This window comes from Hydractinia symbiolongicarpus, chromosome 13, assembly GCF_029227915.1.
Source record: "Hydractinia symbiolongicarpus strain clone_291-10 chromosome 13, HSymV2.1, whole genome shotgun sequence".
Classification (NCBI taxonomy): domain Eukaryota; kingdom Metazoa; phylum Cnidaria; class Hydrozoa; order Anthoathecata; family Hydractiniidae; genus Hydractinia; species Hydractinia symbiolongicarpus.
In genome coordinates this window covers 14,111,680-14,131,905 of record NC_079887.1, presented here as the reverse complement: position 1 = coordinate 14,131,905, position 20,226 = coordinate 14,111,680, and the positions used below count along the sequence as shown (strand labels likewise).

The 20,226-nt window shown below is 34.3% G+C and overlaps 3 protein-coding genes across 3 annotated transcripts in view; 1 reads left to right on the top strand and 2 right to left on the bottom strand.

Annotated features, from left to right (window-relative positions):
• LOC130622897 (unconventional myosin-XVIIIa-like) overlaps positions 1 to 4,193 on the top strand; it is a 35,180-nt gene extending 30,987 nt beyond the window's left edge. Inside the window, exons 31-37 of the mRNA XM_057438358.1 lie at positions 156 to 272; positions 769 to 852; positions 1,878 to 1,958; positions 2,075 to 2,131; positions 2,478 to 2,575; positions 2,657 to 2,744; positions 3,357 to 4,193. Of these exons, the coding sequence (XP_057294341.1) occupies positions 156 to 272; positions 769 to 852; positions 1,878 to 1,958; positions 2,075 to 2,131; positions 2,478 to 2,575; positions 2,657 to 2,744; positions 3,357 to 3,707 (876 nt within the window). The 3' untranslated portion in view covers positions 3,708 to 4,193. The remainder of the gene's footprint in view (positions 1 to 155; positions 273 to 768; positions 853 to 1,877; positions 1,959 to 2,074; positions 2,132 to 2,477; positions 2,576 to 2,656; positions 2,745 to 3,356) is intronic.
• A 192-nt stretch (positions 4,194 to 4,385) lies between these two features.
• On the bottom strand, positions 4,386 to 9,193 carry LOC130622898 (uncharacterized). Its single transcript, XM_057438359.1, has 5 exons — positions 8,931 to 9,193; positions 7,375 to 7,524; positions 6,819 to 6,950; positions 5,904 to 6,431; positions 4,386 to 5,014 (listed from the first exon to the last, which is right to left on the bottom strand). Exons 1-5 carry the CDS (start codon positions 9,046 to 9,048, stop codon positions 4,641 to 4,643), a joined length of 1,302 nt encoding a protein of 433 aa, XP_057294342.1. The 5' UTR covers positions 9,049 to 9,193; the 3' UTR covers positions 4,386 to 4,640.
• Positions 9,194 to 10,155: 962 nt separating this feature from the next.
• LOC130624007 (alpha-1A adrenergic receptor-like) lies at positions 10,156 to 17,246 on the bottom strand. The gene is made up of 2 exons (XM_057439564.1): positions 17,095 to 17,246; positions 10,156 to 11,516 (listed from the first exon to the last, which is right to left on the bottom strand). The coding sequence occupies exons 1-2, from the start codon at positions 17,161 to 17,163 to the stop codon at positions 10,329 to 10,331; spliced, it is 1,257 nt and encodes a 418-aa protein (XP_057295547.1). The 5' UTR covers positions 17,164 to 17,246; the 3' UTR covers positions 10,156 to 10,328.
• Positions 17,247 to 20,226: the final 2,980 nt, after the last annotated feature.

Sequence of the window (20,226 nt, the reverse complement as noted above, 5' to 3'; positions counted from 1 at the left end):
GCTGCATCACGACGGCATCTACATGGCAACAAAGACGGTATCTACATAGCAACGAAAGACGGCATCTACATAGCAAAGAACAGCGATGGTACTCTCAAGACTAACTTGCGAATTGTGTGTAAACGTTCTCAAAGAATGATTATTCTGTTTTTTAGATTGAAGAGAAATGTTTGATATTATCTCGAGAAAATGCCGAACATTTAACGCGCTTAGACGAAATTGAAGATGAAGTTGAAGACTTGATTCGAAAAAATAAACAGCTTATCTCGCAGGTAAGACTTTGCGTACAATTTTGAATAAAATCTTATTTTTTAAAACTTAAATTTTTGTGGCTTTTTTTTAGCTTCTTTAGCTTTAGATTTTATAAATCATACACAGATAATTAATTTCACAAATTTGGTTGTTTTTAGAACCTCGCGTTAAGAAATTTGTTTTTTGTCACATTTCTTTAAGTACAGAGTGCAAATGATTAACAGGAAAAATTATCCCGGGGTTGGCTGGTTTAATTCTTATTAACTGCTCGACCAAAGATTTTTCTTGTTTATTTCCAAACAATTATTCTAAGCAGCTAGATAGATGGACGAGGGATAAGACAAAATACGATTATGCGTGTATTTTTATTTGCGATTTTTTGATTAGTTAGTGGCCAAGCCCCTTACACGCATACATGAAGAAGATTTTGATTTGACTATTCGACATGATATATTGTTACAGTACGTAACTGATGTTGTTGTTGTTGTTATTGTTGTTGTTGTTGTTTTCACGTAGGTGTCGGAGGCTCAAGGTGCTGTGTCAGACGCTCGTGAAAGATACAGATCTATCGAAGATGAAAAAGATGTTCTTTCACAGAAGGTAATTGTAATGAAGAAGGAATTTCTTCTTTTGTTTATATTATAAGTTAGTGTGGAGTTTCCTCAAAAAAAGGTTAACAAAAAAAATGCCTACTGCAAGATCATCACCTTAATGAGCGTTAACTTGTGCACGTGTTGTGTTTATAAGAACGTCTTAACAATTTGGCGAGGCTGATTTAGTTTTATCCTGGAATATTGTTCTAAGGTGTTCTCATCGGAACATATTGTTACAGGAAAAAACTTTAAACAAGTCATCATGCTCTATAAAAAATTACTGCTAAAAATTAAAGATAAATTATATAAGTAGTATGTTCTAAAGGTCTTTAAATTTTAAATAAACCCTCAAATTCTTATAAGGTTGATTCGTAGTTGTCTGTTCGACATTGTAAAATGTATATTGTTCCGCCTTAGCTTCACATAGCAGTATTACTTTGGTGTGTATACCCTGCATCCTATACCCTACATCTCATACCCTACATTTCTTACCCTAAATCACATACTCAAGATCTAATATTGATCTCTAATAGGGTGACCACTCCTCCTTACATTCCTTAAATAACCTTCGAAAAAGAAAATCTCCTTAAAATTACTTAAATATACTTGGAAAAATGGAAATTTTAGCTATTCTCCTTAATTTCTCCTTATTTTTTTATTTTTTTCTGATCGTAACTTTTTTGGAAATGTGTTCAGGGTTTGTTCATCACCAGTGAAATAAGACATATTTCTTATTACACATATTACTTGAAATCCTATATTTTCTATCTTTCAGGGCATAATTTATATGAATATTTGTATAATATGTATAATTTTCTTTTCATAGAACATAGTATGTACCATTAAAGTTAGAGAACTAAAATTGGTTTTCTCCTTAATTATCCTTATTTTATTTATTTTTTTATTATCGTTCGCAGCAAAATATTCTTAAAAAATGTCAATTTCTCTACTTAATTCTCTTTAATATCCTTACTTTTGTTCTCATTTTAATAGTGGTCACCCTGTCTAAATCATATTTGTTGATTACCTCAGGTTGATATGCTCACTCAAAAACTGGAATCTCAACAGAAAAATATGATTGAAAGAACAGAATTTGAGCGGCTTGAATTTAGGGTGAGTTGATTTCTATTTCCATCACTCGGTACAATGTTGATAACGTCGTTTCATATTTGTATTTTCACACATACTACCACCCACCTAAAATGTTGAATACATTCTTGTAATCTTAGCTACGTGACATCGAATCAAAGTTCGAAACAGAGACAGCCTCAAAGATAAAGCTAGAGGTGACGTTTGTATTTATATTTACAGATCTATGACGTGCTTAGTCGAATAACTCCTGCTGCTGGAATCTACAGTGTTTTGTGCACTTTTAACACAGTTTCTAAAATTTATGACATTTTTTTGTCTACAAAAGACTAAACAGCAGTTTTACATTCTAAAAACTGTCTAATCTAAAATGGCTTTGTCGTCACTGCAACCGCCATTATGGTCACTGGCAGCTAAAGCAAGTGCACCCATCGCGACACTTTAATCGCTGGGAAAATTGCACTTAGAAGAAGGAGACCAATGTATAGCGAAATTGTGCGTAATTGTATACAAGATAAACTAACCCTGTGTTTTTCTTCGTAGCATCAAGTCAACCGTTTGAAAGGCCAACTTGAGCGTGTGTCGGATGAACGTACAGACTTACAAAATAATCACAGCCGTGTACTGCAAACTTCTTCAAGGTATAGAAAAAAACTTTTATTTGATTGACGTTAAGTTTTTTTTCTTGATTTTGTCATAATCACTTGCTTATATTTATTTAGATTCGAGCGGCAAGTAAAAGAATTTCGCGATGAGTTGGAAAGCGTAAAAGGTTTGGAAGCAGAGCATAAAAGACGCAAAGAAGAGGCGGTATGTATATATTCCTTCTCCATCATTTTGAAGTTGCGATCACTGCGCATGTGTTTTATTTGCTCTGTACAAATGCTTTTTTGTAAGTGGGGATTTTCTTACAGTTAACTACAGAATTAAATTAACTTTGGGAGTGAAAAATTCCACAGGTTCGCCTGACGTATGCGATCCGGCATCGCATTTTCACACGTCGCGCATGTTTCGGACATCTTTATTTCGTGCATTTCTAACACAAAGTAGTGATTCATCTCCCATTTTTGAACAGAATGTTTATAGTATTGCAGAAACGAGTCGTTAGACCGTGGAGAAATATGGAATTTTGCCCAATTATTCTAAGAAGAATGAACGCGGCAATTATTACAGGGACTAGTCATTAACCCGTAGAAAAATTCACGGGGTCGCCCGTTCTATTTCGTGTACCTGTTGCACGACGTTTTTCCCGCGGACAAACAGACAAGATACAGCTATTATTACGGGCACTAGTCGTTAACCCGTTTTTAAAACCATGTGTTTGTCTGTCGTATCAAGGTAGCAATACAGAAGGTTTTTTTTTGTGATATTAAGATTAAATAATCTTATGATAGTATTGGAATTATTTTTTTTTTTTTGCAGGAGAATCGTTTGCAAAACATGGAAGAAGAACTATCGCTCAAAAAGACGGAACTGTCTCTTGCAGAAAAACGTATTCGTGATTTGCAAGAATCCCTTGAACAGGAGATGGCTGCTTCTTCCGACGAAGACATCACTTTAGATGACGTCTACGGAAGTGACGACAGTTTAACGTCGCCGGCAAATGTTCGAAGATCTAGCTCACGCCGAAACAGATCATTTAAATTTTCGTCCAGTTCCTTTGAAACAAGCTTAACTTCGCCGTCTTATCGGCCACGTAAAAATGAAGATAGTTACAGACCTTCCAACGGTATTTTAGGCCGAACCTCCAGTACTTCAAGACCAACATCTTGATCGCTATACAGAACAGTAGTTTTGAATAATAGGTTTAAGTTTTGTAAACATCTATGCTTTTAAAATAGTTATATCCCTGCACAGTTTTATATGGTAGGCCATGTTTATTTTAGCTCAGAGAGAATTATTTATCCATATTTTGTACTCCCTAGCAAACCGTTAGCAAACGCACATTATTTGTAGATGGAAACTTCAGTTGGACACAGTATTTATTATAAACCATATATATTTATGCCATGTTTTAATATGGATATTTAATGCCCATATATGGCCTTTTGATTTTATATTCAATTGAATACATTGCCTATTCTAAAACCTACGTCTTCATTGTTTCAGTATAGATAAGTTTGCCCATATATGGGCATGTAGTAGCTATTATATGGCGGTAGATATTTACCGACTTGTTATAAATATTTGTATGATATGATAATCTTTAATTTTTGTAAGACAAAAATCGTGTAAATATATAAACCCATTTCTAGTTTACTCGACAACTGGTTTTTAGAATTTTTTTCTGGAAGTTTCATCGTCGCATCTAATTTTTTAGAAGTTGAATTGTAAACCAAAATCAAGCACAAATCGAGTTTACATAGTATCGTCTGATAAGACAAAATGGATCTTATTGAAGGTAGGCAGGTCATGAGTTGGAAATAAGCAGCAAAGTATTTGTATTGTGTATCATCTCAGCTTAAAAATCTTAAAAAAATAAACAATAATCCTCAGTTGAAAGTCACTGAAATGTGTGGAAAATCCTAAAGTCAACAAATTTCCGTTGCATCACTTCTTTGTTCTTCTTTGAGTTTTCGTGCATCATCATTACTCTCTTATGCTTTTTCAAAACAAACAAAACATTTAAGAGTCCTCCGGAGGTGATCAAGATTGTACTTCCATGGTTTCCCTCTACAATTGTAATGTTACTATTTATTCTTCTTACTACAAGAAATCGTGGTGTGTTCTAATACCTCGGTGTACATAGTTCAGCTCCATGTAATTTATAATAGCTTTTGCCAACTTTCTAGCAAACTTTCGATACGTCGCTTTCTTGCGATATGTTTTTGGAATTTCCACTTGTATACCATCCACTAAACCTGATTTTTCTGAACCATAAAACTTGGTGATGTGTTTGCCATCGAAGTACTGCCGTTCGCCAGGTACTCTGTTTTCATGGACAGGTGATGGAATGGTACCGATCCCTTCTTTTTCAAGAAAATAACCTAAACTTGCATTTCCATGGAATAGTTCTTTGAATGAAATTTTAACGTGTCTTGCGAGTGCATAGATTGATGAATCGTTCGCATGTAGAATTCCTAAAACATTAAAATTCAGCTTACAACACTGTCTACTAGCCTTTTTAACAAGAGCTTAAAGAGAATGCAGCCTAATTTATTCGAGACGGCGTGGAGACATTAATAATCTGACAATCTCAGAATTTTCATTAGCCCCAATTTTAAAATATGAAATTTGTAGAGAAAACACTTACAAAAATTATGACCAATCAAAGTCATCTTAATAAAATATCAAATTTTGCGGGAACTCTGATATTATCGTTATTTTTTGTATTTGTAGTAGTTAAAAATAACGTACGCAGAGAAATTTGGAAATGCGTGAAATAAATTCCTGCGGAAATACTAAAATTTAATATGAGAATAATAGGTTCCTGTCTTTAACAGTTTTATCAACTTTACTGCAATATTATTATTACTGAGAGATTTTTTTCCAAAACAACCTTATAGAAGGAATGAGACCGGGAATAAAATCAGAATAAGGAAAATAACAAACTTAAAATTTTTCAGGAAAAAACATCTTTCATGGTAGAAATTTTGCAGAATCAATTTTAAAAGAAGAGAAGTATATAAAAAGAGTTCCTGCAAAAGTAGTGGTCACACATACAAGGTGACCACTCCTCCTTAATTTCCTTAAATAACCTTAGAAAAAGAAAATCCTTTTTTTTCTCTCTTTCAGGGCATAATTTTTATGTATATTTATATAATATGTATAATTTTCTTCTCATAGAATTTAGTATGTACCATTAAAGATAGAGAACTAAAATTGGTTTCTCCTTAATTATCCTTATTTTTTTTTTTTTTTTATTCTCGTTTGCAGCAAAATATCCTTAAAAAATGTCAATTTGTCTCTTTAATTCTCCTTAATATCCTTACTTTTGTTCATATTTTATTAGTGGTCAACCTGACATACCTTCATTTACTTTTTTAGCCTGGATGTGATAGCCAAGTTCCACTAAATAATGATTGTGAGATTGACCATGTATATCAATCAAAAGTCCTCTTCCTTTAATTAATGACTTTGCGTAAGCGATAAAAGCATGAAAGTCTTCATAAGCAACCGTGGCCTCATCTTCATTAAAAGTTCCTTCTTCAATGACTCTATTCACGTCTAGTTTTGATCGCTTTAAATTAACAAAAATCACGTGAGGTCTTCTTCCTGTCATCTGCTTAATACGGTCAGCTATAGTGATTGTCAATTTTCGTGTGTAGTCATCTCGAAGGATATTCACAGGACATTTCTCAGTATCCGGCTTCAGCCCGTTCTTGTTATATTTGTGTTCAAAGTGACATTTACCATTGATAAAGTACCCGCTAGTGCGTGCGGCCATTTGTTTTGGTTCCAGTCCCCCGCCGTGTGGTGCTATAAGTATGACGTTTGTTCCAATGTCCCCTTCCTCAAATTGACAATACCGTGGGTTTCCCGTGCAAAACTGAATAGCTGAAGTTAAGTAAAGTTTGTTTATTATAAAATATGGCATATAAAAATATCATAATAATATTTATAAAATTTTATAATAATAATAATTGATAGCTACTCACAACTTCGATCCTAGGACCTGTGGCGTTTTTCCTTCCTCATATCAGAAAGTTTTTTTTTTGAATTATGTAGGTCAGCTGAGTGAAAAAATTGGGTTCTGATTTATATTTTGAATGCAAGGCGGGTTTATACTTAACCCAAGAGCTCTTTAAGTGTTTTAATTTCAAACAGTTTTGAGTACGAGATGAAGCGGGTTAAAATGCATTGAATAAGGTTTATATCATTTTTGATAACCACGTATTGACTCTAGACTTCAAATAAATAAATAAATAAACAAATAAGCAGTACCTTTGGTACATCTGTACATTTGTGTTGTATGTGCTGTTCCAGAACGAAACGTGCTACCTCCAAAGGTTTGAGGGACAGCGTCTGTTAGCACAACATCATAACCGCCGTTTCGTTGAAGTATCTTTACCAAGCCTGCAGAAAAAAAATAAAATATTTTTACACTTAGGAGACGGAGTAACAAATACAAGAAGTGATTTTTTTTTAAAATTCTAACCCTAACAGAGTTAGTGAGGTTAGGGGGAGAGAAGCGAGAGCGAAGGGGAGAAGAGCTTAATGAAGGGATTGGAGGTCGAAATTTTGTTACACAAGAACCATTCATTTAAATAACTAGCGTGAGGTGACAACAAACGTATGTGTTCTTTTCACGTCCCGTGAAAGGAGGTCGAGAAAATAATCCATAATTTATAGCCTCCCCCTTCCCTCATTTTCTTGTATGAAAGAAACGTAGAGTAAGGTGGGTTCTGTATGCTTAAGGTTAGACTAGTGAACGGCTGAGAGTTGTTTATGCTTGGGTTGCCACTCTGTAATGAGAATTCAACTTTTTTTCTTTCTTTACCTTGGTAGACTGTGCTGCTTTTAACTGTTTTTTGTTTTGTTCCATATGTTAAAAAGGTTGGTCGATAGTTTGGGTATTTTTTAAACAGGTCACGAATGAGTTTGGATGCATCTGTGTAATTCATGTCTCCTGCGGCGCATGCGCTACTACCTATAACGATAAAAGGAATGAAACTACTGTAATAGTACTCTATGTGCCGTACCCAAGCTTGTAGACACCACAGGAAGCAGCAAAATATTTACAGCTTTTAGGCGAAAACTAGATTTTAAAATTTCCAAAAACATATCAAGAAAAAGTTATAAAATAGTTAGTATCATGATTGGTTAGACTATTGATGTCTATAAGAACGCTGTTTTAGTCGTTTAAACAGACGGGTTTTTCAGTCGGTGTGTTATCTATACGAATTTCCTTTGTTATTTCCTGAAAATATTAGCCTTTAGGCACATAGAAACAGTTATGTTTATTTTTTGCTGAGTCAGTAAATATACTCGTTTATAAATATGCAATAAAGAAGAAGAAAAAGTACCTTTCACGAGCTCCAACTTTTTACAAGAGTGTGCGGAAAATTTTGCTTTGAGAGAAATCTCATTAGCGTATTATACGGTATCTAGCCGCTGTCAAAATAAAAAACTATTCAAAATCAACAAAATTCCGCGCAAAAAAGAAACAAAAATGCTATCAGAAGTTGGAGCTCTCGGGGTGAGCCGCTATGAAGAACGGAGTTTATATATATAAAGTCGGTGTAGAAAGATTCTTATTAGCGCCGGGCCTGAGAGCGTAAAGCGCTTCAAGGGGGAATAACAGTATATTTTGCAGTGTTTTCGGTAAACATAAAAACTTTTTTGGCAGTTATGCTGCTTATAATAACTGTGGACTAGAAATCTTTTTCGAGTCCACAGTTTTTACAAGCTCGTGAGCTTGTATTAAAACGCAAATGTGTCCTACAAGAATGGAAATTTTTGCCTCCCTGAGCACCGACACGGGAGTCGTCGTGTGTTCGAATCTCATCTTGGTAACTATTTTTACTTTTTTTTTCTTTTTTCTTTCTTAAAAAGATAAGACAAGTGTTCAAAACACTTGTTTAACTAACTAGTAAATAAAGGTGTTTCTACCAAACTTTTTAAAAGTGAATGTAGGCAGAATTAACTGAATTAATAAATTTCGCAAATTTTGGGGTTTGTGGGTTTGTGGTCTTTCTCCTTCCTGTCAGTCGGTTCACCCAAGACGGACCCATCTAAAATTAAAAGTTCGAGGAATTTTCCGTTCAGGAAGGTCTCACAAATCAATTTTGAAAAATAAGTGTGTAACAAATATTATTGCGTATCTGAATAGTAAAATATGTCGTGTCTAACTTCGTAACAAAAATCCCAATTTGATAGACAGCTTTTTGTAAACTTTATTCGCGAGGTTGTTTGCGTATATCATACGTCTTGTTACTTTTAGTTAGCAATCTGTGTACCAGCTATATCTAGCATACAAAAATAACTACCAAAATATGAGTTTTACCAAACAGGCGTTGAAGCATAAACACTTTTTTGGGTATGTAAACATCTCACCTAATGCATTGTTTTCTTGATGTATACTTTTTAAAGTTTTCTTGTGATAATCCAACGTAGTAGAAAGTTGTATGATATGTATAAAACAGAAGATCACGAAGTTCATCCGTCTTCTCATTTTCTTAAACTTAGTTAACAAAACAAATAATCTATATATTTACCTAGGTAAACTTTTTAAACTTGTGTTATTTTTGAGCACAATTTTTTCTAGCTGCGATTCAACGGCTACGCCCGTGCTCAAATTTTTAGCAGGGTGCATGCTATAGAATATTTTTTTATTATCATTTTATCTTTTTCTGAATGTAAAGATGTTTCGAATGTAAAGATGTTTCGTGCATTCTCGTCCCCAGATCCTTTTTAGATAAACCTCGAAACCTACTTGTTTGTTGTTAAAAAAAATCCTGGGGATGAGAATGTGTTTTGCGTATACTTACCAAAACATGCATATGCCTGGGTCAAATTAAAGCCATTATCTGAAATCACGTTAAAGTATTTTGTTGGAAACTTAAAACTCTCTTACCAAAACAAGAAATACTGTTAGAAATTTCAACATAAGTGGATATAGGCAATCGTAGCATAGTCCTGGATTTGCATGTAACGAATACAGTGCTTACATGTTATTGTTTCGCTTGTCCTACTTTTCCATAACAACAAAAATGTAAATATGAAAAGCACCCAGTAATGTAAGCAGAACATTCTCTTCCCAGAGCTCTTTGAGATTAAAACCTCAAAAGGTTCGAGTTTATCTTAAAAAGCTCTGGGGTCGAGAATGGGTTACTTAACTGACTGCTTATCATAATTTTTTTGCCACATCATTAGCCCTGTTATGACCATATGGATTTATCCTCGTTCACAAGGCATTTTGCCTTACTTACAGCTCAGGGACCAAGAAGACCTAGGGATGAAGATGCATTTGGATGGTGTTTGTCAGTAGTAAGCTCAACACAAACACAATACAGAGCGGTTGGAAGCTCAGACTCAAGACTTTTTACACCCTTTGATACCGCTCGTCGTCTCGGTATAAAAAGAGTCTTGGGAGTTTGGTGCTGTTAAACCCTGATATACTGTTTCGGAGAAAATATTTGTCATCGTACAACTAGGAAAGTCGCAAAGTGGAGGAAATATGTTCAGGGGCAAGTGCGGGGCTAAAGGTGTGCATAATTTTTAGTCCGGGTCTTAACCCTTAAATAAACTGGGTTGCTAAAAGTGTAGCAAAGAAAAATGATGCTAACTGAATTGTGTGTATTAACTAATCAAATGCAAGCGATTACGTCATATTTTTAAAGTGAAATATATAAATAAAATTAACATGCTAAAAAATAAATATAACAATAATAAATAAAATAATGAATATAGATTCTTCCATATGATATCAATTGTCCCTGGGTAAGAGGTTGATTAATTGTTGCTAACCCTTATCGGCGTTCTTTCACGACATACTTCCAACTCCTCGCCGTTATAGAGTTTAACAATAAGAGTTTTTGAACGATTTCTTTTTTGATCGTGTTCTTTAAAGCAATGGCCAATAATTACATGGAACGTTCTGACAACTTCTTCACGTACTGCTTTGTTTAATAAACCATACAGTAGTGGATTTATAGCACTTGCTGAATAATTAACGACGTTACCCATCCACGTCAACTCCCTAGGATGACAAACGTCACACAAAATATTTGTCGTCACTAGAATAATATACGACAACCAACAAAACAAAAAAACGCCGACAAGTAAAGCGATACGTTTTGCTGCTTTAATATTAGCACCAAAGTTGCTGAAACTTTTTCTTCGGCTTTTAACCATAGTCTTTTTCTCGTCAGTGTTGCCGACAAAAGATCCAAGACGTGTACTAAAGCGTCGAATACGCTGTGCATGTTTTCTGGATATTAAAAACAAAGCTATATTTGCGTAACAAATGAATACAATAGGTAACAGAAAGTTAGCAATCAGTTGAAATATATCGTAAAAGTAAGGGTATGTGAGGTAGCAGAAACCATAGTACACACGGATAGCACTTGGGTTGTAAAACGTAGGAAATAAAGCAACGATGAATGTATAACACCAAGTTGTCAACAAAGCGATAATCACTCTTTGCTTGGATAAAAATGTAAGACTGTAAAAAGGGTATCCAACTGATATATACCTCTCTGCAGTCAGTAAAGTTAAATTCAGGACCGAAGATGGTAGCGATATAAGAAACGTGGTCTGCATTACACCGCATGCTATTTTACCATGTGGAAAGTAGCCTTTTAACATTAGTTCTACATCGAACGGGATTGTTCCTAATACGGTGATCAAGTCACTGACTGCTAAATTTATAATGAAAACATGTGTGACGGAGTGCAGTTTTTTAACAGAAACGATAATGAAAATCAACACTGTGTTGCAGATAACTGATGTTATAATTATGACCAGAAAACAAAAAGCAACAAAGATGGCGAAGTTTTTACTTAAGGTATGACCAAATGGGTATTCACTGACAGATGCGGAATCTTGGGTGGTTGTGAAATTATTGGTAAACAGCGTCGATGTTGGAAGAAGTGTTGTTGTGTTGTATGGTACAGTTGCATGTAGCATTTTTTTTCTAATCTAGAATAACAAGAAAACATAAAAAAACAATGAAAATTAAAGATAGGATCATAGGATCATAGCTGGTATACAAACCCTTTATGTTCGTTTTCATAATAATTTGTCAAGAACAATCCGCCAGACACAGACTGATCTTTTATTCGTTGAAAATATGATGAATATTTCAATAAAAAAGTATATTACTTCAGTTTATTATTGTCGTATTAAACTTTTGTATAAATTACATTGAGATGAAGATTTCTAACGGCTGAAAATAAACAAAAGGAATCTATAAATTGTGGAATCACGTGACGTCAATCACGTGGCAAACTATTTTGCTTTTGATGCAATTGTTTAACCCACTTAAAGCTGCTAATTTTCACAAGTCCTAACTTTTTAGGCAGATCTCATTAAAAGAAGAAAAAATATTTAACTGCCAGCTATTTTCAGTAAACCAAAACATCAGTTATTTCATGATTTAGCGATGCTCGTGCAAACAACGGAAAGCAGTCATACCAAAGGGAGGTCGTGTTATTCAACCTTTAGCCTCTTTTTCGTGACGTTTCAACGATAACACTGGTAAAGCTTTTGTTAATATAACAATTTAAAATATTTAATAGTGTGAATAAATGTAAAAATTACCGCTATAAATTTCAACATATAAAAGAATATTTAATGTTTTGATATTGTGTTCATCTCACCCTTACATGCAATTATAACATTTCTTACTAGCCTTGAACTTTAATCTCTGAACTTTAGCAACGACGGAGTGTAATTTACGCTACGCTTTAGCAATGTGATGTAGTTATCAAACTTTTCGCAATGTTTATGTTGAAACCCTACCTTAAACAAAGTTGTAAAAATATTGCGCAGGTGAACTCATTAATAACTCTAGCAGCAGGAATGATTCTATTACAGATAATAAGTTCTTTGGTATCTATTTCTACTGGAGATAACATTTCGTGTCACTAGAAAAATGAAATAAATCTTATAGAACTAGCATTATACTCGTAGAAAAGTCCAAGGGTTTGCCAATTAGCTAATTGTTCAGAACTCTTTAAGAAACCAGAATGAAGCTGCACGCAACCTTTTTAAATACATATAATGCGGCTATTATTATAGAGACTAGTCGTTAGCCCGTTAAAAATCCACGGTTTCCCCATCCTTAAGTTAATATATATTGTTAATAAATCGGATTTTCTTTTACGTGTGTTCGTGGCCCAACGTTTTTCCTACGGAAAAACAGAGAATACGGCTATTATTAAAGGTCGTTAACCCGTGCAAAAACCCACACTGTCGTCTGTCTTTAAATTACACGTTATTTCGTGAGCCTGTTGCACGACGCTTTTCTCACGGACAGACAGACAGAATATGACTTTTATTATAAAGAGACTAATCGTTAACATGGTTATGTTTTATGCCTAATATGTAGTGACCTTAATGAACTTTGCACTCGTTTTAGTTTTCTGGATAGTGTATTCTTAAGGAAGAATTATTCCTTTTAATTCATTCTTTTCTAAAACTTTTTAACATCACGAAAAATACACATACGCAAAAATTTTCCTGCGCGAATACAGCTTTGCGCAAGAATTAAAGGTGCGAAAATTAATCGCGCAAAACAATAGAGGGATGCGAAATAACGAAAGTTGAGATATTTTTGTATTAAATTTTGGCGGATTTGACATTATTTTGGGAAGTATTCGAGAAGGATAAAAACACTGCTGTACTGCTGGAAGATTGGAAACAAAATATTTAATGCTCGCCAACCTTGTCCCCAGGGCTCTTATTCTCTTTTGTCAAAAAGACCAAAAAGAATGCTATAGGAGACAAGGTTTGAAAAGACACATACCTATATATCTTTGTTTTTTTCTTCGATAAATATTCTTACTTTATTAAAAATTATTTTAAATATTTTAATAAATTTATAAATATTGCATCACATTAATTTTTCTTTTGAGCTGGATTTCACATTCCCAGTCATTCTTTGGTTTTCTCTACCATGAAAAAATAAAAAATGATATATAAATGTCGATTTTTATATCCAATAAAACTATAAAAAGTTGTCTTCATTATCAAAACAATAATGTTTCCATTGTGTTTACTCCTACGTTACTTGACACAGCAGACACTATTTTTTACGATACGAATCACCAAGCCCTAACAGCACAGTGAAGCAAAATATATTACAAAAACTCATCAAGATCTAAATTCGAAGTTTTCTTTCATACTTTAGACTCTGTTATCTTCCAGTTATATACTTCTTTACTTAACTCATTCAATAAAGAATATTTTATTTAAGTAACATACAAAGATTAATCTCTTTTTCATGTACATTCTAAAAACGATGTAATCTTTCTGTAATGTGTATTTGTGGCATACTGAAATTGCCAGAGTCAAATTAAAATCAACTTCGTTCCCAGTACTAAATATTATGTGTCCTTTATCATGCAAGAATTCTACCACAGGATCATCATTTTCGACAAAAAAATTCGTATATTAAAACCTGCATTCAGTTCCTGAGCGCAGCACCCGAAATGTTTATCCTGTAACTATAACAACTGTGATGTATTATTACCACCCCCGCAAAGAAAGGAGGAACTTAACGACGTCATTTAATAAACAGGCCCAGAGTAAAAATCCGGTTCAAAATACAAATTTTTGATACAAAAAAAAAATGTTTATTAAATTAGGAAGATTAATTATCCACACTTTTTTGTGGGCTTATATGTTTTTTTCTAATGAGAAATATTAGCAGTGAACAGGCTGCCTGGTTTTACTATTCGGCCAGATAAATCAGTTCTTGGATTTTCGTGAAAACTCGCTTTCTTGGGTTTGTTATAAACTCTTTTGACATCACTATCACAATAACCGAGTTGAAAAAATGCAAAATTAAAAACTTATGTGAGAAAATACTTTCTAACTTAACGTCTGTTACAATTAGAGAAATTTCTATTCTTATAGGAAACTTTGTTGCTGCCTTTCCGATCGCTTCGCAGGGTCAATTATCAAAAGGGTCCTTTCATAAACGTTGTGCCTTGAGCACAGAGGCTAAGAGCGGAATTTTATGATTGAAGAGAAATATTATATCAGCATTTGCCCACATCCACTTACTTGAGGATGACATCACCATTCATGCTTATGCACACAACATAGGATGAGAAATATTAAATAGGTTTTCGCATGGTATGTGGAGTTTCGTAGAGCAAGAATTACACATCAGTGTAATTGAACTAAAAGCAATTTTGCATTCCATAATCATGTGAGGGAGATGTGTGATTATGTGAATAAAAGTGTAGCATGAGATCACCACAATGCAATAAAATTACTATTAAGCTTTGGTGGTGATTTATTGCTCACAAACTTAGGGTGTCTTGACATTGTTTGCTTCCAAGGTCAATAAACATTTGATCAAATATGTTTCTTGAAAGCCAGAACCTGATACCATTAAATGGAACTTTCAATTTATTTATACATCTCCTCCTTTTATTGAAACTAGTCGTTAGCCCGTGGAAAAATCCACAGGTTCCCCGTCCTTTTTATACCGCATTGCGTGCGTCTCGCTACCTGCGCAGCTAAGCTACCATTTTGCGTGACAGACAGACGGACGGACAGACGTATACGGGTCTTATAATATAGATTGAGGAAGGTTCTAGCGAATATAAAAAGAAATGACTCTAGAGCTAGATTTTAGTATTTCCAAATTGGTCTACCCAATCTTGGTATTTTCACGCTGCGAAGATAGCTGAACGCAAGAAAACATTCCCAGTGAAAGCTAACAAACTATAGTAGTTTGTTAGCTTAAGTTACCTCGTAGACTGGATTCAAGACACTCACTGTCAAAGAGAAGGATTCTGATGGTGATTTTGACAACAAAAATAAAACCGCAACAACAGAAATTACATACAAGCTTCACTGCGATTAACTACTAGAACTAGGTATAATATTTCCAGGTTAAAAAAGTGCTGCAGAAGAATTTACAAGGGATGTCAATGCAACACCTGTTTGAGATTTCCTTACCACCAGTTCCATATATGCTGCCAAATTATCTATTGGAACTATTGTGCAACTGCCACCATATAGCAGGCTCTCAATTTTTAACTTAAGACCGCCTTAGCCAAAACTGACAGCAGTGTGGGATGTCAACATTATCTTCCAGTATTTCGAAAAACTGTCTATCATAAAGATCTCTCTCTCTCTCTCTCTCTCTCTCTCTCTCTCTCTCTCTCTCTCTCTCTCTCTTCATGAAACTCTTGACAAATATAAGCTAATACTACTACAACTACTTCTCCTCGTTGGACAAAGAGTGAATACCATCATGAAATTCCATATCGACAAAATGCTTTTGTGAACAGAAAATTTTAAGTGATGACCAACCTCTTCACACTTACCACACACATTTCAATGACTTCGATAAATATGCACCTCAAAGGATGCTTCTCGATTAGCCAGGATTGTTTCTCACTAACCCACACGCTTACTGATAAAGATCCGAAGAAAATCGATTAAGATTCATACATGGTACATGGTATGTCCTCGCTTAATTTTGAAGTCCTCGAAGAAGAGAAACAGAAATAATATACACATGTTATGCATAAACACAATATGCGTCATCCTTTACATTTCAACTTCTTTTCCCGCCAGACATATCAAAAAGGGCGGCAAAGTTACCGATAGCTAATTAGACCAACGTGTTGCGCTGGAAATAATCCGTCAATGTATTTGGCCAGATTTGAATGGCAAGAAGAATCTTGCTGTCACAGATTGTCAGAAAAAAGGCCTGGGAACGAAGGTTAACCCACTGTAAAACACTGGCAGGGCGTGCTCTGTTGTAGACGGAGTAAACAAAAACACACATACGCTCTTTCATAAACTGTAAATAAAAATTTAAACGAACTTCGTTTTCAGTTTTTTTTCTGATGTAGGAAATGTTGATGGCGAGTACAGCCAAGAGAGTCTGAAGATGAATTTAAAACTTAGATACTAACTAAGTTAACCTTTGTGAGTTGAAAGAAGAAGAAGAAGACGTTTATTTCTTTAGCTATATAAAAGAAAATCCCACCCCCTACAGGAGGACGTAATAAACATGTTAATTCTTTTTATATATTGGGTTTTTACCACAAATTACTGCAAAAATCTTTCTGTGGAGCAAGAATAAAAGATTTTTCATTACCTTATACTTTCATCTGTTCTTTTTTATTTATTTGTAATTATAATTTTAATTATAGGTAGGATTCACGGTTTATATCTAATTTTTAAAATTTCTCTTCGCCAATTCCAATATCAGTTTCGATATGGGATTCTGATAGCACCTTCAGCGGCATAATTTCTGCCTACGGAATATCTTTTTTTAAAAAAAAAATAGGATAAACCGAAAGTACTATATCAAAGCTTCGAGAAAAGCATAATTAAAAAAAATTAAACGCCTGAAGTCTGTTCGATCTTTATTGTCAAATCACTGTATTGATTCATACACATAAAAATAAAAAATTAAGAAATAAATCGTTAGTCTTGATAGACAAGAACATCAATATCATGGGACACAACAGACTCTTTTCTTCTTATTACATAAAGCAATCCCTGAATTAACTTTTTATCTTACCTGATGATTATCCTGGACACGAGTTTCTTTGACCTTGCTAACAAATATATGCTTAACATAATATTGCATTTTCTGGCTATATAGGAAATTAAATATTCGGACGTATTTGTAAACACGGTTTTATGAACACAGCTGCTAAATTTGAATTTCTTGCAAACTACAGTCCTTGAATTTGATTGGGTAGTATTAATTACGTAGCATTAATATTTTTATTAGCTTAGAGTACAATAAAATATAATTTTCTTTATGTGTCAAACTCGATCCCAGGGCTCTTTTTTCTTGAACGCCATACTATTATCAAAAACTGCTTTATGTGCAATATCTCTTTTAGTTAGTGTTATGGAGTTCTTTCGAAATTATATTACTAGTGCGCCAAAAAACTTTGCAAGACTCTCCTACTGTGTGGCTATACACATCATTTGGCGCGAATCCGTCACAGATGAAAGTACAGGAGGTCTGGGAAAAAAGAATTACCATATTTGAGTACTACCTTACAGTTAAATATTGCAAACACACAATTTCGTGATGTTATTTCTGTTTGTATAACAAGCCAAACAAAAAACTATCAAAGTTAAAATAAAACACAATGAAAATGCAATGAAAATTATTTATATTTACAGCTTTGTTTACAAATAAGATGAAAGAAAAAGACAAATAAGGTAAAACAAGAGAAGACCAAAAAAATAATTATAACCCAAAGTATAATTTTAACAGTGAAAGAATTTTTGGACTTTTTGTTCGTATATTTTTCAATTTAAGGCGGAATGCGAGTAAGACGAAGTAGAAATACCTTACGTCAGTCTATTGGGTAGTTTGATTAGAGTTATTTAGCGAGTTGTCGAATAAAAAAAACGCTAGCCTTGAGACTTTTTAGCCCTGAGAATTTGAAGTAAAATCAAGTTAGCTATTGTATAAGTATGGCTTAAAAAAGTTTTTATGTACATTTATAAATATATCCTGTGCTAACGATTATTACTAGGCTCTTTTGCTGAGGATGAACGATTATATTCCAAAATTTAAATTCCATAAGGAAAAAGGGTCTATACATCACTTATCTGCACCAAACAGTCTAAGGATTTTAACTGTTTAAAGGCGGACATGCCTAACAGGTCAGTTTCGTATTCGCTGAAAACAAATAAAGATTGTTTTTATGCATTGATTTTATCAACCTCGTCCCCAGGACTTGTTAGGCGTTTTTATTAAAAACACATAGCAAACCCTGGGGACGAGGTTGTAATTTAGTGACATGTACTCTGTGTAACACAAAACTTATCAACATTGAAATGTGACAAATAATTTAGGAAGGACAGATTAATCTGCAAACATATACTCGCCTCAGTGCTCTTTAATATAAATTGGTTCAGAGCTCTGGAGAAGGAGACTGTTATTAATAAACTTCTATTTTAAGGGGATTGCTTAAGCATACAATAAAAGTGGGACCAGGGATCCAAGTACTCTAGAGCATGGGACGCGAAACACAAGTTAATTTTTTAATAGACATGTTCTGAAAACCAAATTAATATCTCGACATATAGGTGAGACCAGGTGTTTCATTCGAAGTATGCATCTATACCCTGTCTATTATTTCCGGTAGGGGTCATGGCTTAGAGTATTTAATTCTCTTTTTAAGCTACGCAGACCCAATCAGACAACTCCGTGCAACACCCAACGGCCCACACAGTGTGCCATCTTCCCAATTTTTCTCATATGACTTAGGTTAACCCAGATCTATGGTAACATTCAGTCGCCCATATTGCATCGCCGCTAAGGGCAATCGAACTCCGGTCTCATGCACTAAGTGCAAGAGTTATAACCACTAAACTACGGCGCCACAATATGCTTTATGCCTATGTGGAAAAATAACTTGGTATGTATCGACATGTTTACTTCGTATATGTGAAAAACTTAAAACGACTTTAGTCCAAAACTGAAATGGTTAGGGCAGAATTTTGCGTACAGGAGAACCAGCATGCCTTGACCTTACCACCTGAAAATCGGAAAAGTACTCAATTTTAATATCTCGAATCAAAGAATGTAGGCTAAGTTTTTCTTAAAATTTTAACGCCTGCTCATGCCCAAAAGGGAACAGAAAGCCAACACTTTAGTTGGTTTAACAAACAATCCTAGCCTAGTTAACTCAGTACTGATTTTTCCCACATCATTTTTCCCACCTCAACTATTCTGATTTCTTAGTGGTTAGAAAAAATATGTTGGGTCTCTTGGATAAGAATATTCAGAAGATCAAGCATAATTATTCTTACCATCAGAAAATCAGAAGAATATGGTGTTGAATCAAATTTTGATATGCCCAGGGAAAGCTTAGTTAGCTGGCCTAACAAAAGAAAGAATGATTATGATGAGAGAGTCAAAAAGGGTTCATTGCGTCGCAAAACAAATACGGAAAAGAAGTATAAAAAAAAATTCAGCTTGACTGTTTCAGTTATACTTGGATAGCCATGTTAATACAATCTTTTTTCACGATGTCCAAAGCTAGTTTCACACGACTAGCAAGAGTGTTGTTTTTTTTTAAAGAATTTGGACAAACTTTTGCCATTTTTACCTTCATGTACATTTCTTGGCACTCTCGTATTATCTTTTTTCAGGAATAACCAAAGCATTGGAAAAGTTCCTCCCTTGCTTTATATCTCTACCATGTTAGCCAGGAAACCTTTCTCTTAGCACTGGGAAGTCGGATTAGTTAAGGTGGGAAAAATTCTACAGGGTCGTAAACGAATTTTCTGCCGTCAAAAAACTGATCTCGATTTTTGATTGGTTATTTCTGTTGTTCTTACTCACATGATTGTTATAAGGGAATCATTTTTTAGGCGCAAATGGGTTCAGCCACCCGAACTAATATAATTAATTCTCCTTACTTTTTAAGGGGGTAAGAAGTGACCCCGCTGGCTTTGTGTTATTGGTGCATTTAAATTTTGAGGATTTGCGTCTATCGATTGAGAGAAACAGCATTTTGATATCCTCAAAGTAAACTTAGTCAACTAGGCTACGCTTAAACTTGCAGCATGTTGGTCTTCATATTATTTTGGGTTAAAGACTTTGCCTTGCATTCCAGGGTCCCGGTTCCACACTTTAGTGTCTCTGGTTTATGTGTCCCATTTTTCCCGTATTCCGATT

What these genes read in the sequence shown, in the direction of transcription:
- LOC130624007 (XM_057439564.1), bottom strand. Translation starts at nt 17,163, where the DNA reads ATGCAATATTATGTTAAGCATATATTTGTTAGCAAGGTCAAAGAAACT. An exon ending in GTGTCCAGGATAATCATCAG is followed by an intron (nt 11,517 to 17,094) that starts GTAAGATAAAAA and finishes TTGTTATTCTAG; the next exon opens with ATTAGAAAAAAAATGCTACA.
- LOC130622898 (XM_057438359.1), bottom strand. Translation starts at nt 9,048, where the DNA reads ATGAGAAGACGGATGAACTTCGTGATCTTCTGTTTTATACATATCATA. An exon ending in TCAAGAAAACAATGCATTAG is followed by an intron (nt 7,525 to 8,930) that starts GTGAGATGTTTA and finishes TTATCGTTATAG; the next exon opens with GTAGTAGCGCATGCGCCGCA. An exon ending in GGCTAAAAAAGTAAATGAAG is followed by an intron (nt 5,015 to 5,903) that starts GTATGTCAGGTT and finishes TTAATGTTTTAG; the next exon opens with GAATTCTACATGCGAACGAT.